At 53.1% G+C, this 17,228-nt stretch overlaps 4 protein-coding genes across 4 annotated transcripts; all 4 read left to right on the forward strand.

The window, feature by feature from the left end:
• Positions 1 to 6,973: 6,973 nt before the first annotated feature.
• K444DRAFT_622639 (uncharacterized protein) lies at positions 6,974 to 7,637 on the forward strand. Its single transcript, XM_024882139.1, has one exon. It carries the CDS (start codon positions 6,989 to 6,991, stop codon positions 7,385 to 7,387), a length of 399 nt encoding a protein of 132 aa, XP_024726461.1. The 5' UTR covers positions 6,974 to 6,988; the 3' UTR covers positions 7,388 to 7,637.
• A 1,491-nt stretch (positions 7,638 to 9,128) lies between these two features.
• On the forward strand, positions 9,129 to 10,502 carry K444DRAFT_622640 (uncharacterized protein). The gene is made up of 2 exons (XM_024882140.1): positions 9,129 to 9,490; positions 9,538 to 10,502. The coding sequence occupies exons 1-2, from the start codon at positions 9,144 to 9,146 to the stop codon at positions 10,229 to 10,231; spliced, it is 1,041 nt and encodes a 346-aa protein (XP_024726462.1). The 5' UTR covers positions 9,129 to 9,143; the 3' UTR covers positions 10,232 to 10,502.
• A 166-nt stretch (positions 10,503 to 10,668) lies between these two features.
• Positions 10,669 to 12,961, forward strand: K444DRAFT_622641 (CTP synthase). The gene is made up of 6 exons (XM_024882141.1): positions 10,669 to 10,743; positions 10,803 to 10,835; positions 10,909 to 10,949; positions 11,001 to 11,062; positions 11,113 to 11,584; positions 11,630 to 12,961. Exons 1-6 carry the CDS (start codon positions 10,719 to 10,721, stop codon positions 12,749 to 12,751), a joined length of 1,755 nt encoding a protein of 584 aa, XP_024726463.1. The 5' UTR covers positions 10,669 to 10,718; the 3' UTR covers positions 12,752 to 12,961.
• A 160-nt stretch (positions 12,962 to 13,121) lies between these two features.
• K444DRAFT_622642 (uncharacterized protein) lies at positions 13,122 to 16,949 on the forward strand. The gene has a single exon (XM_024882142.1). It carries the CDS (start codon positions 13,333 to 13,335, stop codon positions 16,699 to 16,701), a length of 3,369 nt encoding a protein of 1,122 aa, XP_024726464.1. The 5' UTR covers positions 13,122 to 13,332; the 3' UTR covers positions 16,702 to 16,949.
• The last annotated feature ends 279 nt before the right edge of the window (positions 16,950 to 17,228 follow it).

A 17,228-nucleotide genomic window follows, 5' to 3' on the forward strand; every position in this document is an offset into this window, starting at 1 on the left:
AAGGAGGCCTATAATACCTACTCGTTGAACGTCAACGCCCTAGTTACTCCTTTAATAACGCTATAACCCAAGAAGAATCTACTTATCCCCTGTGAAACCTCTTATAGCGCCTCTGTACGTCGATTTAGGGAGTACGGTCTGGAGTTATAGGGGCTTATAGCGAACTCTTGCCCTAAATTCGTACCCTGTAGAACCCCAAGTGTCAAAATGTCTTGTATTCTCAATACTGTACTTTATGCCATTGTCTCTGTACCCTCTACCCTCCCCCTCATAGTTACCAATATCCAGATAAACCCCTCCATCCCCTCTACTACATCACCTGCAGCACCCCGCTCAACACTTGCTTTGCAGCGGCGTGCCATCCCATTCCGTCAACCGATCTGCATCCACGCTCCCTCCACCGCCCAAAGGATATTAGCCACCCCACCAACCGGCCAACCTACCAATGAACTAACCGGGGCAAGCTAGGTTACTAGTATAATATATATATATAAATATAAATATTCATCTAGTATATAGAGAGGGAAGAGAGGGTCCGTTATAATGTAACTGCGCGTTTATGGGGATTAGCTTCGTGAGAGATGGATATATAGCGAGCAAGGTTGGCGGATGGGGGGATATGATATAATTTGTGACGGCGGGATCAATGCAATGGTCGAAGGCTCAAAGTTCAAAGAATCTCATGTATTGGAAAATACTAAGCTATGGAACAAAGTAGGGAGGATGCCTCGACATTTAGTATTGTTCCGTCCAAGCAATTCTGGCTTAGCTTCGTTTTGTGCCTGTTTCCGATATCCTGTCCTTGGCAGATCATGCCCTTACGCCAGCCGTCACATAATTTGATATACTTTCATATACTTTTACATACTTTTACATACTTTTACATACTTTTACATACTTTTACATACTTTTACATACTTTTACATACTTTTACATACTTTTACATACTTTTACATACTTTTACATACTTTTACATACTTTTACATACTTTTACATACTTTTATATACTTTCCTATATACTTTCCTATGTTTTCATATACTTTATATGCCTTATATAATACCATAAAATTCAATTTGATTCGCGTAATATAAGCGGTACTCCGGTATAACTAGTTTAATATCAGGAGACATACATACATACATAAATCAAACAAAACCAAGAAAAAAGAATTAGATAAGTAATCGCGAGAAAGGCATTATGCCATCAAGTCCCAAACTACTCTACTCTGCCCTCTACACTCCTTTCCCTCGCGCCCCGCTCGTGTCGGATTTAGTATAGTAGTATATCTATCCATAAATATATACTCAAGACATCGCATCATATCATATCGTACTAACCAAAGATTGCTCACAGCGGGTGCACAGCGACATCGATTTGCATCGGTATCAATCCAAGGCCTTGGATTTGAACGTGGAAAACCCGGGAATACAGACTAGTAATCAAGGAAACGGATACTAACTATATCGCATGTCGGAGATATACTGTATCGCAAGGTTTCTGGAAGGCAATAACTCTGAGAAAGCGGGAAAGATGCTGAGTCTGGCTTTGCAGAGGGGCAGGTGGGGTGAGTAAGGGGAGTGAGGGGATAGGTGAGGATGACGGGGCAAGTGGAGTGTAAGTAAGAATAGCTCGATCAAGAAAGGCGACTAGCTCTCCCTCCCTTTCCTGCAGAAACCGAATGAAAGGCAGCGAAGAATTTTCAGTGTACTTGTACTATATAGCACGGCCATTGTCTCGATCCCTTCATACTAGTTTTTAAACCCGTGTTGAAGCTCAAACGATGAATCTCCATGTATATGTAATGTCCTCCCTCGGGTCCCTCTTCCCGATCTGTGGTTCCCCATCACTGCACTCTTCTCAATCTCTCACATTCGATCCCTGATCACATACACCCGCAACACACGAATACTAGCACTAGCCAAACAGCCAGAACCATGCCAGTCGTCCTTGTCCACTTCATCCATCAGCCCGGTGTCGGCTTAAACCCCAACCCCAACCCCGGCTCGCCCACGCCCACGCCCACGCCCTCACACTGGCTCCGCCCGTCGAACTGCAACACCTGTCTCCCACGACCCAGGACCTCCCATCGACATGCGACACGCTCGCCTGATCGACTATGCCTACCGACTGCAAAGCGCAGCCGTGCATTGGCGCGATGTCGACGTGTTTCCTGGTAGTAGAGCAGCCCCCGGGGCGCCGCAAGAGATTCTCGTGATGGATTAGGCAGGGTTGCGAGGCGTCTTCTCGTTGATGAATCAGAGGGATTACTTAGTTGTTGGCATGAGGAGGGACAAGCGGATAATCGTTCCCTTGGTGATTGCGGAGGGTAGAGGATAGTGCGTGGATACGGAGAGAGGAAGGCGGACGATGGCTGAAGGAGTTTGATTTGACGGGGGTTTGTTTCTGGAGAGCAGGTTGAGGGGATGCGTCTGAGAGGGTCTATGTTGTGATAGTATGTCTAAGGTGTGGATGGATATCATGGAGAGGCACAGGCATGACTCTGATCTGAGGAACTTCAGCTTCAATGCTTTCAATGAGAGCTCCCTGAATTGGGAAAAGATGCAGGATGTGAAATGCGGTCTGTCTGTGTTACTTTCATTGTCAGGTGGCAATCAGTGGATCTGAGAGTAAACCCCACACTGTTCACTAGAACACATTGGCCATCCAAACTGTGCTTGTTTTTTGGTGATCAATGAGCATGAATCCGTACTGGTCTTGACCCTGGATTTACTGACGCTGGGAGAACCTTCTCCATCTTTCCTTCAGAGTGGAGAGGTAAGTCCTCGTACCCCACCTCCAAAGGCAGCAAAATCGAGAATCGCTTGGCCGAGACGAGAAAAAAGTAGACAAAAGAAACAATTTTCTCTTCCGTCTCTGAAAGCACCCAAAGCTCGGAATGAATCCAGAATTCGATCTCGAGGCGCGACTAGATTCCGCCTCGCAGTACTGCTCTCGAGGGATCGATGACAGCGACATCGGAGGACCAAGCCATCTCTCGTGGAGCTGGAACCAAGTTTTGTTTCCATTGCAGAACGAAAACCAAGATCCGGAGAGTTTGGAATCATGCCCGCCCGCGGGAAGCCACCTATTAAAAAAAGGATGATCCATTGGGCACTGGCACAATCGTTGGGCTTTCATACGAAAGCTATTTCAAAATTCGGAGTTGAGACAACGCTCTCCGATGCGGTGCAACGATGTCTAAAATCTGCGGTGGTAGAGATTGGTCTAGAGAATGGTCTAGAGGTGCGGTTATTCAAGGCAAATTGCCTTCGTTGCATTGCCAATCGGGTTTTCTGGAGGCGTCTGCATCCCCTGTAGCACCGAGACTGCTTGCTTTTTCTTTGAAGACTGCATTTGCATGTTTGGTTTCGCTCAAAGTGCGGTTTCGAGGCCAGTCAGTTGTGTGACTTGTGACCATGGAAATCCTCCGAGGGCCAGGGAAGTCCATGGATAAATCGAATGGAAACTGCAGCCACTCAACAGCGTGCCGAAATTGGAAGGGGAAAGCAAACAAGAAAACCAGGGCAGGCCTCGGGTGTTAAAGAGGAGACGTCGATCACCAGCCTCACAATCACTCTCCAGTCTTAACCGAGCAATTGGCCAACATCACAGCAACATCGAGATCTGGATCAGACTCAAACGAGCCATGTGCCACACCGCCCTGTTTCTGGGGTCTAAGTTCTAACTTTAAATATACGGAAGCAAGCGACGTCGTACAAGCCTCATCGTCGATCTCCATGTATGACAACTCGCATCAAGTGACGCATGTCAATTGGAGAGCAAACCTCCTGCACTTGCATGGAAAGCCTCGATTCGATGACATTCAGTAGGAATGCGATTTGCTGTCAGGAGCCAAGACCCGGTAAGGGGAACTCGTGCCGAAGACGACAATGTTGGAAAAAGATGTGCGACAGTACTGTACTGAGATCGTGAGATTAATTCTGAAAGGGCCGAAAAGCGAGACAGAAAGAAAGGGCCGAGACCCAAATGGCCTGCCGAGCCATGTGGGGGGTCCAAAGTGATCCTGAATGAGATTGCGTTTCTGCCGTCCCGTGGCATCGTCCGCAGGGTGCTGGATGGTGTGAACCACAGGCTCGCCAGCAGCCCGGTTTCCGACCCCAATGATTGCTGTCGTGTAACGGCTGCGGCTTAATTATCCCAGTGAAAGCCTCGAGCTGGCCCAGGTGGATGGGTATTTGCAGGCTGCGGAGAGCTTTTCCGGGGGAGGGGGTGAGGTTGCAATTGGGTTGCATGGAGTTGCTGGCTTGGTCGTTCGGAGGATCTCGTGCCGGTTTTGCCAGATAGAGTTGATTTCAGATCACGATGCCTCGGAGCTGTGCTGCTGGCGGAGTGCCAGAGAGGGCGTAGGATTCTTGGTTGGGTGTTTGAGGATGCCTGTGATCTGTGTGCGATCTAGGGTTGCACGTTCTGAATCCGGCTGATGAACCAACGCCGATAACAAACCGGAACAGGCTTTTGAGATTGTTTGCTCGTCTGGAGCGTCCCCAATGGCCGTTTACCAACTGCCGCAAACAGATGTCGTGGACTTATCGTCGCGTGGGCAGGCAAGTTTGGTTCTCGGAGATTTGTTGATCTGGCAAACACAGTCTCTTGGCAAGATGGTCTCGTGGCGATATTCGAGGGGGGCCCCATGGAGACTGATAGGCTGACAGCGGATGTACCCGAACCTTAACTCTGATCGTCTCGACTCTGGGGAATCTTCCAGGTTCGATAAATTGGGATGAGAAAGATGGCGACTTCGGGCTAGATATGGACGCCGGTGGAGATTTCTAAGTCACGTTATCTCAAAATCAGATAACATCGACGATGTCAAAATTGCCAATTCGGACAGCATCCAATGGGGTTCGCGCTCGTGTCCTACTCTACCGTGACTGTGTGCTCAAGGCTGGGGATCCGAGGGTGGTGGCGCACTCGTACAGACGATCCGTCGTCGCTTGACCAGGAATTCGCAACTGCAGGGATGCGGGATGGCTTGCTTCTTTTCAGGCCAAATAATTCCAAGTTTTGATCTCGATCCTGTGCAGGCGCCCGCCTCATCTCCAATCTCGCCACTGTGAGCTACTGTAAGTGAGTGTGGTTTGGTCTGACCACCACCCCGTTTTCTGGTTTGGGGTGGCCAGTGGCACTCAACCAACCTGGAACAGCCGGCCGCTGAAGAGGCCCCCAGGGTTGCCGAAAGCGGGTACTGGTCAGTCACTGGTGTGGCCACCCGAGGCAGCCCCAAGGCCCATTGCAGCACACCCGTTCGTCCTCCAGGAACAAAACAGTGCTCGATTCCAGGAATTCGGATCTTCAATGTGGGCGACCCAGCCTCCGGTTTCCGTGGTCCGGTCCGCAGCAAGCATCGTTGCCCCCCATCCGTTCGAGGAAATGACGGCCGTGTGACGGTGTGAAGGACTGTGACCCGTCCTCGGGGTCAGCGAACGATGATTCAGCTTCACAGAGCTGGCGCAGTACTGTAGTCAGTTTTACTCGAGTCATGTAGAATGAAGGATAAACGAGGTGGCGACTCGCGGGGTGACAAAGTCTGGGGGGGTCTGGAGAGATGCTGCAGTTGGCACGGGAGGAGAACCGTGGACGATACCGTTTGCGGCTCGCTTGCAGCAGAAAGTGCGGCACATGTTTTGTGAGTCGTGACCCGTCGAAATCCCAGATTTGTGTTCCAGGAGTTGTCAATGTGCCATCCAGGTGTCAGCGCCTCCTCGGCTACTTGGGGATTAGCGTGAAGAAGTCCAGGAGAAAAAGAAGCGGATTTCGCTGGGCTCTGGGGGGGGGGTTCACGCCCGTCCCAGACAGAGACCAGTGTCTTTGTGGAGACATTTCGTGGGGGGGGGGGCAGCACGGTAACAGCGGTTTTGCCTGGGATGGGTGCTGCTGTGATTCGTCTGGACTCTGGAAGAGAGCAAAGTGGTGGTAAGCTGAGAAAAGGAATCATATCCTTCGCAAGGACACTTACTCCGTAGGACAGGTCACAGCTGTCAGGGGGGAGCCCACGAGTCCACGAAAGTTGTGCTGCGGTTGCTGCAAGATAATATACCGGCACTTCTCTGAGATTGAACAGCTTCAGTCAACCCGCCGAACCCGCCGCGTCGCCGACATTGGCTGTCCAGTGTCCGTCCACTCTTCCGCTCTGCAGTCTCCACCAGGCAGCCTCCAGCTGTTTGTCGGTAAATGAGTTGCAGCTTGCAATCCGGGGCGAGGGTGCAGCAGGGCCATGAAACCTCATTCATTCCGGAGCGATCAGGATCGGGATGCCGACTCGCATCGCAACCGAGGGCTCGGCCAGCCGCCCGCCAGCCAGCCAGCCAGCCAGCCTCCGCTGCACGAAAGAAGCAAGCACGGCAAGCATTGGTGGTGGGGCCACTCGGCTCTGGCCCGCGTTGGCGGGGAAGAAAAGAAGCTCGAAAGCTTCCAGGACAGGGGCCAGGGGGCGGGCTGCGTCACCGGGCTTTCGACCAATGGCCGGATGCGGATGCTGGTGGTTTTGGAGTTTGGAAATTGGGGATTTGAAGGTTTTCGCAGGGAAAACGTTCGGTCGATTTGTCATCGATGCAGTCGCCAGGGCCGCCTGGTCGAGTGGGAGCCGGGTGTCCAATGAGAGATAGTGATGGGCGTCTGGCACAGGGGCCTCAAGTTGACGATCCTGCACTAGACGTGATCTACGAGCGAAGGAATGGCCTGACTTCTCTCGACCTTCGAGAATAGGAGACGAGCAGGGGGCGGCTCTCTGTGCGGTGCGTCGTGATGCCGGACTTGATGCGGAGCAGCCTCTGCCGTGCAGCATCGTGGTGGTGAAGCACAGGGCAACAGAGCAGAGCACACAGAGCAGAGCAGAGCAGTTTATGTTGAACGAAGACGTCCGCACAAAGGTCGCGGCACAACTGGAAAGTGTTCCCTTTGCATCCGTGCAAGTGTCACGGCACAAGTAGAAAGTGTTCCCTCCGCATCCGTACTGTACAAATAATAATGTCGCGGCACGACGAGAAAGTATCTCCTTTACGTCCATCCGGGTTGACGGAGCAGGCCTACCCTACCGAGCACTCGCAACTCGCCTGCCCTCCTTGGGAGCATCGCTTCGTTGAAGCTCCCGAAAATCAGGGAGAGCCTTCTTGGCCTTGGCTGCCGCTGCTGGTTGCCGCTGCTGCTGCTGCTGCTCTCTTCCCGAGTCACTCCCCCTCCTTCGCCTCGTTTTCGTTCCACAGTTTCAATCTCGCCGCGCCCCCGGAGCCCTGCTGCTCTGCTGCTCTGCTGCTCTGCTGCCCTGCTGCCCCAGTATTTCACTCGTTCAGACGTACGTCGCCCAATCCAAAGCCCGGGAGTACGCAGGGCTTGTCCAGAGGCCAACAGGAGAGCAGGACAGGCTGACAGCAGGCCAGGCGAAACCACCAACCACCAACCACCAACCGCCCAACCGCAGGCAGCTCCAGGGCTTCGGGGGAGAAAAACCTCGAGCGCCACCAAGCTGCGCTGCTCCCATCCACAGCGCACCCACCCCTGGCCTGTGAGGGTCGACCACCGGGTTTCTGGGCCCATCTGCATCTGGTGGCCCCCATCTGCAATGCTGCACTTGTCTCTCGCTCGCCGCCGCCGCTCGCTGGCCTCAGCTTCACCCTCGCCCTCCTTCGCGAGTCTTTGCATCCGCTGCAGGCTGGCGCTGCTTCTACTTTATTGTTGGCTGCCCTCCGTCCCCCCCCCCCCCCCCCCCCCCCCCCCCCCCCCCCCCCCCCCCCCCCCACCCCCCCCCCCCCCCCCCCCCCCCCCCAAAGCCAAGCATGGGCCCCATGCAGGCAGCTGTCTGCCGCCCCGGTCCGTACGCTGCTCCGCACTGCACGCGCTGCACGCACTGGTCCGTCGTCTCCTGCTTTTCGTCTCTTCTCACAAGTCACAACAACCACAACCAGAACCACAACCTACTTCCTTTTTCTACCTTCAAAGTTCAACACTGTAATTCTCCGAGCAAGCATTGGCTTCCTCATAAGCAGACACCGCACCGGCAGCCAGCCCACTCGTCACATCCCCCCACCCAGACCTCTTGCATCTCGACCTACGAACCCCCCTCCCCCCCCCCATTTCCGATCGTGGTGGTGATTGTCTTGTGTTGTGCCGGCTCCTCGAGTTTTCCTTCCAAGAGTCTACAGCCTCAAACCCACCCGTTTGGTAGCCAATCCGCTCGCCCACATTGCCACCCGCCATGAATTGAACGAGAATCCTGCGCCATCCTCGCATTCGCAGAGCCACCGGATCGTCCCTCGTTGCTTTCTCCGGGAAGGGAGGGTGATTTATCGGGGGGTGGCTCGTTGACCAGTGGGTCTTCCTTCCGTGCCATCGTCGATCGACCACGCATCCAAACACATCAAGGCGCGAGGCCCTCGAGCTCCTTCAGTCTTCGACAAGCACGCATCAATTCCTCGAACTTTCCGACCGGCTGGTGCATCTTCTGTGCATCGCTTGAAGTCCAGCATCACTTTGTCAGAAGTTGGGACGAGATCTACTCCAACATCTCCCCCCACGTTTCCTCCATTCGCGACCCGCCTGCGTAATTACCGGGATACAGAGGGAGAGGCATATATTTTGGAAGTTGTCCTGGCATCCCATCATTCATGCAGCCCGGGAATGATCCTTTGATACAAGTAAGACCTTCGTGGCCGAGGTGCGCTGTACTCGCTGACATAGCTCAGTAATCGATTTGTCTTGTCTGCCACATCTGATCTCTTCAAGCCTGGCTGCATCTTGAAGTCCTACATCGTGTAAGGAACCTTCTTTCGCTCCTCGTGAAGCTATCGTCATGTCCTTGTCCGGTGCATCCCAGGGCCATGGAAGCCCTCCTCCCCCCAAGGCATATCCATACGGAGCAGAACGTGGTGAACCCAGCAGGCTTCCGGGCTCGACGACCTTGCCCCCGATGTCCTCGTTATTCAGACACGATCCAACCCAAGAACTGCATCAACCTTCACCATCTTTCCTCGCTCGGCAGTTCCAGCCGCCTTACAACATGACAAAAGAGCATCCACTACACCCACTGTCGTTGAGCGAGAGGGACCCCAATGCACCTGTACATCATATTTATCAACCACCCCAGTCTCGTCTCAACTCACACTTTGCGCAGAATCTGACAGAGTCGATGTTGGTCCCCACACCGGGACAGCACACGCTGGCATTCCCTCCACGGCGCCTTTCTCCTACTCAACAGCCTCCGCAGCAGAGGCAGTTCAAAAAGATCGTGCAGAGGCAGCAGGATAAATCACGGAGGCCATCGCCGACGTCAATGCCAAGCGGGCAGAATGAGGAGATGAAAACTCGATCTCCCCCGAGGGAGCCAGAAGCTTGCCAGCCTTTGCGTCGGCCTTCAAATATGTCGGAGCCAGAACGGCGGATGTCTGCACAGAGTTACAATTCGCAGGGCCACACTTCACATGGCCACACTTCCAGATCGATGCCGATATCAGGACTCTTGAGTGATGTTCCAACGTATGTTGTGTACACTGAATCCACTGAACGCAAGCTAACGAGTCTAGCCCAACAATTGAGCCTCCGAAGCCGAACTTCACAATTCGAATGCGTCAACAACCACTCGCAGCTCGAGCCTGCGGCTTTGGAGAGCGGGACCGCCGAGTCATTGATCCACCACCAATTCTACAAATGGACGTGGACGCTCCGAATGCCACACCCGAGGAGCTGAAGGCCTTGCTCCGACAACCATACGCCGTTGTCCATTGCACACTTTGGGATCCTCTCAACGACAGGGATGACACAGCAATGCCTGGAACAACAGACAAAAGACAGCAGCGGCGGTTGATGGGCACCTTGGTTGCTTCCCCTTTTGTGGGCAATGATGAGCATGACGTTGAGGGATGTTTCTTTTGCTTTCCGGATTTGAGCGTCAGGACACCGGGCGTTTACAGCTTGAAGTTCAGTCTGGTGTGTCTAGATCCTTCCAAAATGGGGCCGGGGTTTTCAATGCCGGTACGGAGCACAGCAAAGAGCGCCACTTTCCATGTATACAACGCCAAGGACTTTGGTGGAATGAGGGCATCCACCGAGTTGACAAAGAGGTTGAAATATCAAGGCTGCTTGATTTCTGTGAAGAAAGGGAATGCCAAGAGCAATGGGAAGAATGGGAGGGACGATGACGATGACGAGGATGATGATGACGACGACGAGCTCGAGGAGGGCCGGAAAAGAAAGGCGGCGAAGAGACCGAAGCGGTGAAAATATCTTCTCTTGAGATGCACAATTTTACACGTCACGAAGAGACGATTGGAGCGGTATTTTGGCGGTGCATTTGGTCTGCTTGAAAGGATTTGGACATTGGGCATACATGGGTCAGTTTGGGAAGGCTATGGAGGGAGTTCTGGCTAGGAGTGATGAGTGGATTTACTGCATGCATGATACCCAGGCACAACATGGTTCGCCTGTATAGAGATTGTCATACAAGTGACGCGCGGGTCTTAATGCACAGAACAGAATTTATTATATTGACAATCTTTACGTCGGAGCCTCTTAAATCGGTGAGTGACTCAAACCCCACCATAACACGCTTCGCGGTGTACCAGGTCGCGTCTGCCAAAAACGGACTAGCCACACCAAGCCGAGTTTTCCCCCACCAAGATTTCCGCCGACACGAAATCTTTCTCTTCTCTCCTTCCCTCTGGCAGAAGCCAGCAAGGGCACCACGAGATTTGAGAAAATCGCCAAAATGAAGTACGTTCTTGTATCTGGAGGTCAGTATTGTCCCTGCGCCATTCTGGCGAAAATTGGATGTGTATTGACCGAGTTACAGGTGTCATCTCTGGCATTGGAAAGGGCGTCATTGGTACGTGTGCCCTAGAATCCGCGCACAATGTGCGAATGGGACGGAGAGGAGAAGGAAGGCTAATTGAGAATAGCCTCTTCTACCGGTCTGCTGCTGAAGACGATCGGGCTTAAGATAAGTATTTTGCAGTGGGCCGCGCAGAGTCATGGCTGACGGTCGAGGCACGTCTCTTCGATCAAGATTGATCCGTACATGAATGTCGATGCTGGCACTATGGCTCCCACCGAGTAGGTTTTCTGGGTCCTTGCAGAACGGGGGCAAGGCTAATGCGCCACAGGCACGGTGAAGTCTTTGTCCTCGACGATGGCGGTGAAGTCGACCTCGACCTTGGCAACTACGAACGCTACCTCAACATCACCCTCACGCGAGAGAACAACATCACCACAGGCAAGATCTACCAACACGTCATCGAGCAAGAGCGTGCTGGCAAGTACATCGGCAAGACGGTCCAGGTTGTTCCACACTTGACGGATGCAATCCAGGACTGGATTGAACGGGTTGCCAGAATCCCCGTCGATGACACGAAGGAGACGCCGGATGTGTGTATCATTGAGTTGGGAGGCACAGTCGGCGACATCGAAAGCGCGCCGTTCATCGAGGCTATGAGACAGTTGAAGCGGAGAGCTGGGAAAGGCAATTTCCTCCAGATTCATGTCTCGCTCGTTCCTGTTATTCAGGGAGAGCAGAAGACGAAACCTACACAGCAGGCCATTCGGGATGTTGGACGTGCTGGTCTTGTTCCAGATCTCGTAAGTGGGCATGGCAAGTTGTAAGGCATATGCTGATTGTGTTAGATTGCATGCCGTTGTGATGTCGAGCTTGAGAAAAGCACGATGGACAAGATTGCTAATTTCTGTCAAGTCGAACCAGAGCAAGTAATCGGAGTCCACAACGTCCCCTCAACCTATCATGTCCCCCTTCTCCTCGAGCAACAAGGTCTTGTTAAGATGGTTGGCGAAATCCTTAAACTCGACGATATCCAAAAAACCAAAGGCTTAGTCGCCCGTGGACAAGCCACATGGACCGAATGGAAGAGCCTCACCATGCAACAAGATCGCCTCTATGAAACGGTCTCCATCGCCCTGGTAGGAAAATATACCGCTCTCCACGACAGCTACCTTTCCGTCATCAAAGCGCTCGAGCACAGCGCCATGCGTTGCGGAAAGAAGCTCAACCTCATCTGGGTTGAGTCCTCTGATCTCGAAGAATCGACCCGCCTCAGCAACACTCCCGCCTTCCACAAAGCCTGGCACGAAGTTTGCACAGCAAACGGAATCCTCGTCCCGGGTGGTTTTGCCCAGCGAGGCACGGAAGGCATGATTGCTGCCGCCAAGTGGGCTCGAGAGCAAAAGACTCCATTCTTGGGCATCTGTCTCGGAATGCAACTCGCCGTCATCGAGTTCGCTCGTCACGTTTGCGACATCCCTAAAGCAGGGTCTGTAGAGCTAGATGGAGAGCAATGCGAGGACCCAGTCGTTATCTTTATGCCCGAAGGCGACAGAACGAAGCTGGGCGGAACGATGCGTCTCGGTCTCCGTCCCACAATCTTCCAGGAAGGATCAGAGTGGTCTCGCCTCCGCCAACTCTACGGCGAAGTCAAGCAGATCAACGAGCGTCATCGCCACCGATATGAAGTAAACCCAGACTACATCGATCGTCTCCACGACGCTGGTCTCGAGTTCATCGGCAAGGATGGCAAGGGCGAGAGAATGGAGATCGTAGAGCTAAAGGATCATCCGTACTATGTGGGCGTCCAGTTCCACCCTGAGTACTTATCTCGGGTCTTGATGCCGAGTAAGCCATATCTTGGTTTCGTGGCAGCTGCATCGGGCTGCTTGGAGAAGGTTACGCAGGATGTGTTGGCGAAGGAGGGCATCTTGCCGAATGGGCATGCGGTAAATGGCGTCCGTATCTAGAGTCTAGATTTCACAGGCGTAGAACGGAGTTCCGTTGCGTCCATTATGTGGGTGTTGGATTGCATAGTCTGGGATTTGCATGGTACTCGCTTTTGCGGGTGGATAAGAGTGTTTATACTGCGAGCAGGTAGATTAGTAGATTACCCCAAGCAATTGGCGCCAGTTCTATTAAGTGTCTATACACGAATACAATACATACACCTAAGCGAAATGTTTACAGTCTCAGACGAAGCTGCTCTCAGTTCAAAATAACCCCAGACTTGAGGCCTAAGGGGCTCCACGTGACGGCTTGCCGAGTTGCCCGTTTACCCCTTTTTTAGCTCGTAGTGCAGCACCATCATTCAGCTGCTTACGTGTATCAGCCCCAATTGACGCAGGCGCATTCGATGACTCTGAGAAAACACCCATTTTATACTTGAGTTTTCCTTTCTTCTCATTCCAAAGTTCAGATTTCCAACAAGGTATCACCATATATATATACTCTCTGAGCTTACCCCCCGCTCTACCGCTGATCCTTCAACCCTTCACCCATCCAACACTTCCCCACGACCAGCCCCTGACTTTCTTTCACTGTATTCATAATGGACCACGAAGACCTCTCGGCTCTCCTCCCGCAATACGAATCCCTCACCCACTCCGAGCGAGTCCGGCAAATGGTCCAACTGGGCCGCAAATCCAAGACCTCGCCCGCAACAACGGCCCTGATTTCCACCCTGTCACGTGGGCCACCCTACACACAGCTCCTGTGCCTCCAAACATGCCACGGAAGCGGCGACCTCGCCGTCGCCAAACACCTGCTCTCCGCCCCCTCGCACGTCCTCAGGAAGCAGGCCATCCATTTGATCGTCTCGCTCGGGACCGACGACGAGCTCCTCGAGGCGTTGAAAGTCGTGCCGGCAAGTCTGCAGAGGGGGACGGTGGGGAGGATTAGCAATTTAGGCGCGAGACGGGGGAGGGAGGCTGTTATTGAGCGGTTCTTGCGGTGGTTGGAGGGGCGGGGAGGGGATGGGAAGGTTTGGAGGTGCTTGTTGCCTTTTGGATCGAGGGCTCTCCTGGAGAAGCATTTGCCCGACCTGGTGGATGACTTCTCGCTCTTGGATTGGAGCCATCTTGCGAAATGCCACCCGGCACTTGCTCAGCAAACACTGCATAGATTGATTGAGGATTCCGAAGAAGGGGATGTCTTGCTGCAGCGTATCTTGAGGCATGTTTTCACGCAATGGATCTCCCATGACGCCACGACCGGCTTTGCGCTGGACCTTGTCAGGAAATCGATGCCCAAAATACCACTTGCGGTATTCCCTATCGGCTGGCCTGAGCCCCTGCTGTTGAAACGTCGTCCAAGACAAGCTATCAATATCATCCTCAACGCGGCCGACGACCTCTCCACAGACATCTTCACCTTCCAAACAGAAAGACTGTGGCGGAAACTCTCTCTGGAGCAATTTCTCGCTTTGGCGAAGCGCTACCCATCACTCCTCGAAGGCCCTCTCTTCCCTGACTTGACCACGGAGCAGAAATTGCCTGCGTATGAACTGATCCGTGTGGCCTGGCGGGACGAGAATGGAGTCCTCGAATGGGACATCGCCGAGCACCTCCCTACCAAGGAGAGGATCGCAGAAGCACGACGACACCTGAACCTGAAATGGCTGGACACTAACCCCAACCGACGCATCCGGTATATCTCCCTTTTGCCATGGGACGAAGCCATAGAGCTACAGAAACCATATCTCCGGTCCAGCGACGCTGATATCCGGAGCGAAGCGCTTTCGCGCCAGATCAAAGCAGCTAAATTCGACAGTGAGCGTATCGAAGACGCATTGGATTTGATTATCAGACATAAGAATGAGCCGGCTACGATTCAACGGGAGTTCTTTAGGGCGTTGAAAGGTATTCCCGCCGCAAGGTTCAAGGAGGGTCATCTTGGGCTTTTGACGCAGGTTGTACGGAATGCGTTGGATTCGGCGGCTGCGACGATAGCGCTGTATTTGCTGGTTGAGTTTTTGGCGGGTGTGCTTTCTGTGCACCCGAGGTGGGCGAGTCGGCAGATGGCGTTGGTGGTCAAAGAAAGAGGTGCTGTTCCCGGACGAGTGCGACTCTCGGGTGTGGTGCCGATTAAAGAAGTGATGAGCGTGGTGCAAGAAGAGATGTCTCCTGCCCTCGAGAATCTCCTGAGGAAGCAAGATGCTGCTGCTCTTACGACTCTCGCTCGCGCTTTTGAGGAGTACATGGAGTACTGGCCCGAGTTACTCTCGACATGCACCAAAACCCTCGAGATCCCGGAGATGGAACGCAGCCATGAGATGATGATGGAAGCCATCTACAAATTCCAGCACCCCGCTTCTTTCTGGACCGATATCATACCCATTCTTACAAAAGAGAACAAAGACATTGCTGGCTCGAGGCACATAGTCAGGAAGATCCATCACCGGTATCAGAACCTCCTGGCTCCATATCTCCACCCGATCGACGCACCGCCTTCTTATACCCGCAAAAGAGATGCACTGAACGAGCTCCGAGGCGGTTTCTGGCGCTGGACCCCAGGTCAACAGGAAGCTCTCGCGCAGATTATTCTGAAGGATATAGCAGATGAAGACGTTACATCTGACAAGAAAGTCTCTTATATCCGGCAACTCGGCCGCTTACCTTCCGTAGACATCAACCATCTCATCACACTTGCAAAAGATGGACGGCCAGTTGTTCAAGAAACGGCGCTCAAGGCCCTCGGACGCCTTGATAGCTCGGAGGGCATTCCAACCCTGATCGACGCTTTAGGAGATGACAGGGGACGAATTGCGATTTATGCACTCCGCAGCGCTCTTCGCGACCTCCCGAAATCAAAAGCTTTCGAGATTTTGAAAGCGGTGCCGAGTACGAAAGTCACGGTTGCGAAAGAGACGGTGAGGTTGATTGGCGATCTGGAGGCTGAGGAGGCATTTCAGTGGCTTCTTGAGGCTGAGAAGACGAACCTCCACGCTTCTGTCCGGAAGGCACTGCTTCGAGCACTTTGGAATTACTTGGATCGAGATGAAACCTGGGCGATTTTTACTCATGCGGCAGGGGGTCCGGAGCCCGAGGTCGCGAAGGGAGTCATATCCATCCCCGTGGACGGCATGTCGTTTTCTACTCGACAGAAACACCTTTCCCTGCTGCTCACTCTCCTCTCCCATCCCGCACCAGAAGTCCGACTTGAGACCCTGCAGCGATTAAACTCAATGCCTCTCAGCGATCCAGAAGCCATGCTATCCCCGAGATTATTTGAATTGATAAGATCCGAGTACCAAGACGAAGTCTCCTGCACCGTCCGCGCCCTCTTCTCAACCTACGCACGCACCCAAACCCCGCTCATCGCCCACCTCTACGAAGAACTCACCAGCGATCGAGAATTGCTTATCCGGGTCCACGATGTTCCATATATAAGCCAGATCAGCCCGCGCGATGAGGCGAGACATCTGTGGCCCGTGACACGGGCGATCCTCGGGGTTTTGGAGAGGGACAGGTTGAGTGTTAAGAGGAGGGTCAAGCTTATGTTTGAGGGGCTGCCGTGGGATGAGTTGAAGGGCTATTTGGTGGGCGTTGTGCCGGACCTCACGGCTGATGCGCTCGTCCTCGCTTGTGGCGAGATCGAGGGCGAAGGGTGGAGTGCGGGGTGGAAGAGGGAGGGAGACGATTTCGAGGGGACGGAGGGGCTGTTGCGATGCAGTCCGGATGAGAGGGCGAGGAGGCTGGCGTTGAGTTTGCTGGTTGCGGGTGTAGGGGCGAATGGGGAGTGGACGAGGGAGAAGAGGGAGAGGTTGCAGGGGTATAGGAGTGATGAGAGTGTGTTGGTGGCGGAAGCGGCTTGGGAGGTGGAGGTCAGGGGTGTGGATGATGGGGAAGGGGAGGATGGAGAGGAAGAGGGGGATGGTGGTGATAAAGAAACAGAAAAGGGGGATGGGGGCTTTGAATGATAAGGGAGAGGTCGAGTCCCCAAAAAGACAAGTGCTCAGTAAGCGAAATCACCGGGAGTCCTCCCCCCTTTTTCAACTATCCCCTCTCAGAATGTGGGGTTACAACATAGTAAGGTAAATTGTTTTACAAATTCAGGTGCACCAAAGTGGTGATATTTCCTGGTCTTATCGATTCAAACTCTCAGCATCTGCTTCGTCAATTCGTTAAGTTCAGTCGTCTTTGCTTTCGTTGCTCTCTCATTGTCATTGGCAAAATATCGCATCTGCACCTCGAATTGAGAACAAAGGAGCAATGTTCTAAAAGCGGCATCTCGCAGACAAGAAATAGTCTTCAAACTTTATGAATGCGATTGTCTAGTCGACCGAACAAAGAAGCCACGCATCACTGATGGATCTCGACTTGAAGCAATCGAAGCCCTCATCTTTCCTAATCAGATTCTCAGGAATTTTAGTGCCGCCGCCAATTTCCATCAATCGCTTGCTTGTTCCAGTTACATTCATCATAACCCGAGAGAAAGTGATCACCA

This window comes from Hyaloscypha bicolor (genome assembly GCF_002865645.1).
Source record: "Hyaloscypha bicolor E unplaced genomic scaffold K444scaffold_190, whole genome shotgun sequence".
NCBI classification, from domain to species: domain Eukaryota; kingdom Fungi; phylum Ascomycota; class Leotiomycetes; order Helotiales; family Hyaloscyphaceae; genus Hyaloscypha; species Hyaloscypha bicolor.

Excerpts from the sequence above, each read along its gene's own strand:
- K444DRAFT_622639 (XM_024882139.1), top strand. The coding sequence starts at position 6,989 with ATGTCGCGGCACGACGAGAAAGTATCTCCTTTACGTCCATCCGGGTTG.
- K444DRAFT_622640 (XM_024882140.1), top strand. The coding sequence starts at position 9,144 with ATGTTGGTCCCCACACCGGGACAGCACACGCTGGCATTCCCTCCACGG. Across the intron at positions 9,491-9,537 it reads CTCTTGAGTGATGTTCCAAC|CCCAACAATTGAGCCTCCGA; the intron begins GTATGTTGTGTA and ends TAACGAGTCTAG.
- K444DRAFT_622641 (XM_024882141.1), top strand. The coding sequence starts at position 10,719 with ATGAAGTACGTTCTTGTATCTGGAG. Across the intron at positions 10,950-11,000 it reads TGAAGACGATCGGGCTTAAG|GTCTCTTCGATCAAGATTGA; the intron begins ATAAGTATTTTG and ends CGGTCGAGGCAC. Across the intron at positions 11,585-11,629 it reads CTGGTCTTGTTCCAGATCTC|ATTGCATGCCGTTGTGATGT; the intron begins GTAAGTGGGCAT and ends TGATTGTGTTAG.
- K444DRAFT_622642 (XM_024882142.1), top strand. The coding sequence starts at position 13,333 with ATGGACCACGAAGACCTCTCGGCTCTCCTCCCGCAATACGAATCCCTC.